Source organism: Clupea harengus, chromosome 7, assembly GCF_900700415.2.
Source record: "Clupea harengus chromosome 7, Ch_v2.0.2, whole genome shotgun sequence".
Classification (NCBI taxonomy): Eukaryota; Metazoa; Chordata; class Actinopteri; order Clupeiformes; family Clupeidae; genus Clupea; species Clupea harengus.
In genome coordinates this window covers 30090675-30095674 of record NC_045158.1, presented here as the reverse complement: position 1 = coordinate 30095674, position 5000 = coordinate 30090675, and the positions used below count along the sequence as shown (strand labels likewise).

Below are 5000 nucleotides of genomic sequence, written 5' to 3'. Positions count from 1 at the left end.
GCACCGATTGACCACGCCGACCGTAAGACACACACACACACACGTATACACACACACACACACACACACACACACACACACACACACACGGCACCGATTGACCACGCCGACCGTAAGACACACACACACACATGTATACACACACACACACACACACACACACACGGCACCTATTGACCACGCCGACCGTAAGTAACTCACACACACACTGACACACCCACACACACACGGCACCGATTGACCACGCCGACAGTAAGTAACTCACACACACACACACACACACACGGCACCTATTGACCACGCCAACCGTAAGTAACACACACACACACACACACGGCACCTATTGAACACGCCGACCGTAAGTAACACACACACACACACACGGCACCGATTGACCACGCCGACCGTAAGAAACTCACACACACACACACACACACACACTGACACACCCACACACATGGCACCTATTGACCACACCGACCGTAAGAAACTTTTACACACACACACCCATGTACGCACTCTAATACACACTCACTCACCCTGTCATACACTCATTTACACACACACACACACGCTCATTGTGTCACATACATGCACCCTCCATCCACACACACACACACACACACACACACACACACAAGCAAACACATCATTTAACACAGTTAAAACATGCAACTGACCTGATTTACTTTGTGTGTTCATATCTTGTGTGTGTGTGTGTGTTCATATCTTGTGTGTGTGTGCGTGTGTGCGTGTGTGTGTGTGTGTGTGCGTGTGTGTGTGTGTTTATATCGTGTGTGTGTGTGTGTGTGCGTGCGTGTAGGTCTGACTGAGAACTGTAGGGGTTGTGCAAATAAGAGTCTGGAGTTCCTGAGGGATTTGAAGTCTAAAGCCTCACTGAGATCTGCGGATCCTGCAGCCATACGCGTAATAGTGCAGAAGATCCTAATGCTGGGACAGGTACACACACACACACACACACACACACACACACACACACACACACACACACACACACACACCCCTACATCGGAGAGAATGGAGTTTGTGTTCTGTCATTTGTTAGCAGGCCTGTACAGATATAAATCCACATAAATTGTCTTGTCATGTTGTCAAAATGTTAAACCTTTTCTTTTAATCTCTTCATAATCAAATCGAATCAAACTTTACTTATACGGCGCATTTCATACCAGGAGGGAACACAATGCATCACCTCTCTCTCAATCTCCCACATTCACCCTCTTCTGTGTCGTTTCTCCTCATCCCTCCCTTTTCCCTTTCTCTCTCTCTCTCTCTCTCTCTCTCTCTCGCTCTCTCTCTCTCTCTCTCTCTCTCTCTCTCTCTCTCTCTCTCTGCCTCTCTCTCTCTCTCTCTCTCTCTCTCTCTCTGCCTCTCTCTCTCTCTCTCTCTCTCTCTCTCGTTCCCTCTATGCCCCCCCCCCCCTCTCTATCTCACACTCACACACACACACATATACACACACACACACACACATACACACACATACACACACATACACACACACACACACACACACACACACACACACACACACACACACACACACACACAGGAGCTGAGGCCCAAGGGGGCTGACGTGGGGAAGGACGAGCTGGGTGATTTGGTGGATAAGGAGATGTCTGCCACGTCTGCCGCCATCGAGGAGGCTGTTCGGCGAATCGATGTGAGTGGGAGAAAAGGGGAATGTCATTCCTTACCCCACCACTTCACACACACACACACACACACACACACACACACACACACACACACACACACACACACACACACACACACACACACACACACACACACACACACACACACACACACACACACACAGACACACACACACACACAGACACACACACACAGACACACACACACACACACACACAGACACACACACACACACAGACACACAGACACACACACACACACACACACAGACACACAGACGTAGTTATGGATTATTGTTCTATAAGTTAAGATGTGTTTGTGATGTGCCCATACACACACACACACACACACACACACACACACACACACACACACACGCTCTATAAGTGAAGATGTGTTTGTGATGTGCCCACACACACACACACACACACACGCTCTATAAGTGAAGATGTGTTTGTGATGTGCCCATACACAGGAAATGATGAACCAAGCCAGGAAGGATACTGAGGGGGTCAAACTAGAGGTCAACGAGAGGTCAGTGCTTGCATATTAAACTAGAGGTCAACTAGAGGTCAGTGCTTGCATATTGCAGCTCGGGGGATGCGGTTACGAAACGGAACGGTCTGTTTGGAATTACCAAAGTATCTGTGTCAGAAAGCTTCATTAAAAGACAACACAAATACCTCTGACTGCTTGGGAGTATTTAAAGGTGCATTGTGTGTGATTTAGTGCCATCTAGTGGCAAGGTTGCAGATTGCCCCTCTCTTTCCAAGCATGTCGACTAACCTACGGTGGCCGTCAGTTGCATAAAACTCAAAAGGCCCACTCTGGAGCCGGTGTTATGTTTGTCCGTTCTGGGCTACTGTAGAAAAACATGGTGGTGCAACATGGCCGCCTCCGTGTAAATATGAGGGGCTCATTCTAAACTAATAAAAACACAACCATTTGTAATCATAGGTGATTATTATACACTAATGAAATAATAATTATGGATACTTTATTCCATTTCTGCTAATAGATCCCCCTAAATCCTACAGTGTGTGTGTGTGAGTGTGTGTGAGTGTGTGTGAGTGTGTGTGAGTGTGTGTGAGTGTGTGTGTGTGTGTGTGTGTGTGTGTGTGTGTGTGTGTGTGTGTGTGTGTGTGTGTGTGTGTGTGTGTGTGTGTGTGTGTGCGTGCGTGCGTGTGTGTGTGTACCAAGGTTATTATAGTTTTGCATTTTTCACTAGTTTTTATTTTTATTTCGTTTTGACTTTTTGTTTTCAATTTCAGTTTAGTTTTAATTAGTTTTTAAAGCGGGTTTGCTAGTTTAGTTTAGTTTCTATTTTTTTGAAAATGCTTAGTTTGAGTTTAGTTTTTATTAGTTTCAGTATTAGTTTTAGTCTTTACCGCGGAATGCAAGAAACCAAGGGGGGGGGGGGGGGCAGTCAGGGAAGCTTAATTTTTTTGCTTGCAAAACAAAATGCTCAAAATGAATAGAAGATACAAGCTATAATAAATAATATGTAATAAAAACAGAATTTGCGCATGTCCTGTTCAAACAGACAGGAGACAGCGAGACGGTGAGGCAGCGACGAGCTGTGCCTCATCTCAGATTGCGCAATCCCTCACAAACTAGGTTGAGCGCATGCGTAGAACCTATTTAGTTTTGCTGATCTGACGTAAAGCCGCAGTGAAAAAGCACGGAGAGGAGGCAAAACAGTACCTCTGCTTCAATGAAGGGAGCATGCGAGAGCCCACCGGTCGGGTTTATTCTTGTTCTGCCGTTACTCTTCTTATATTTGACATTGACTACGAAAATGGAAGATTCTATAACTAAGCTAAAACATTTCTCATAACTGGACTTTCAATTAAAACGTGAATTGATCAATAATGGGAGACCAATGCCTAAGCTAAAATGTATGCTTGAAACGACGGGACAGAAGATAACTCGATCGACTTCTCACATCCAAAGCCAAAATGTTTTTGAAAATATTTTGAACCTCAAGAATAGATTTGGTTTTTGGACGTACGCGGAGACTAAATATTAGCGGGGGGGGGGGGGTAATCTCACCCCTCATTCGCTAACATTACATTGATATCAGAGAAAGCCCTTGCTCCGTTAATTTCCCGTTCTCTTAGGATTGTTTAATGTCTATGTAAAGCCATTTAACATCAAACAAGTGGTTGTGATCACTTTGGTGAGCTGATTTTGAGAATTAAACTTAAATTGCAGCTAAAGTTGTACATAATCACACATATTAACACGAGTTCATCACAAGCTAGCAGCTGCCAACTGTATGTAGCCACCTTACTATGTTAGAATGCTGATATGAAAAACAACCAGTAGTTCAATGTGCAAGCTGCCAATTGAATGGTGATTTAAGCTACTGCATTGGGTTTATATATTTGTAAATCTGACTCTGAAAGAGTCAGTGCCTCACCAGCCACGAACCTCACCGCACGTTACTGTTCCAGGTAATCCCAAATAGGACTCTGTCGCTTTCTCCCGACTTTTGCCGCCATAATACCAGGTGAGGGGCGTGTAGTAAAAGTGGTACGGCGGAAGATAGACGCTATGTATGAAATCAATTGACATCTATGAAATACATTGACAAAGACGAAAACTAAGGACATTTTCTCTATAATTCTATTTTATTTTAGTTAGTTTTGTAAAGACACAATACAGTTTCAGTTAGTTATCGTTTTTTTATAAAGCCTCGTTTTTATTTTTATTTCAGTTAACGAAAAGAAAAATCACACCTCGTTTTCGTTTTTTCGTTAGTTTTCGTTAACTATAATAACCTTGGTGTGTACCAGTCAAACAGTGACTGTGTGTGTGTAGCAGTCAAACAGTAACAGTGTGTGTGTGTGTGTGTGTGTAGCAGTCAAACAGTAACAGTGTGTGTGTGTGTGTGTGTACCAGTCAAACAGTAACTGTGTGTGTGTGTGTGTGTGTGTGTGTGTGTGTGTGTAGCATTCAAACAGTAACAGTGTGTGTGTGTGTGTGTGTGTGTGTGTGTGTGTGTGTGTGTGTGTGTGTACCAGTCGAACAGTAACTGTGTGTGTGTGTGTGTGTGTGTGTGTGTGTGTACCAGTCAAACAGTAACAGTGTGTGTATCTATTCTCCAGGATCCTGTTCAGCTGCACGGACCTCATGAAGGTGAGTCGGCCTCCTCCAGAATATTCTCTGAGCTCCGCTGGGGAATTAGCAGACTTAACCCTAACCGAATACTTAATGTGCATCTATCTGTTCTTCTTTTTCTCCCTCTCTCTCTTCACTCTCTCTCTCTCTCGCCTCCTCTCTCTCTCTTCTCTCCTCTCTCTCCTCATCTCTCTCTC

General features: G+C 44.5%; 1 protein-coding gene across 1 annotated transcript in view; it reads left to right on the top strand.

Annotated features, from left to right (window-relative positions):
• Positions 1–5000, top strand: part of hip1rb (huntingtin interacting protein 1 related b) — a 57080-nt gene that overhangs the window by 38578 nt on the left and 13502 nt on the right. The window contains exons 22-25 of the mRNA XM_042708353.1: positions 824–960; positions 1574–1684; positions 2156–2214; positions 4791–4821. Coding sequence (XP_042564287.1) covers positions 824–960; positions 1574–1684; positions 2156–2214; positions 4791–4821 — 338 coding nt within the window. The remainder of the gene's footprint in view (positions 1–823; positions 961–1573; positions 1685–2155; positions 2215–4790; positions 4822–5000) is intronic.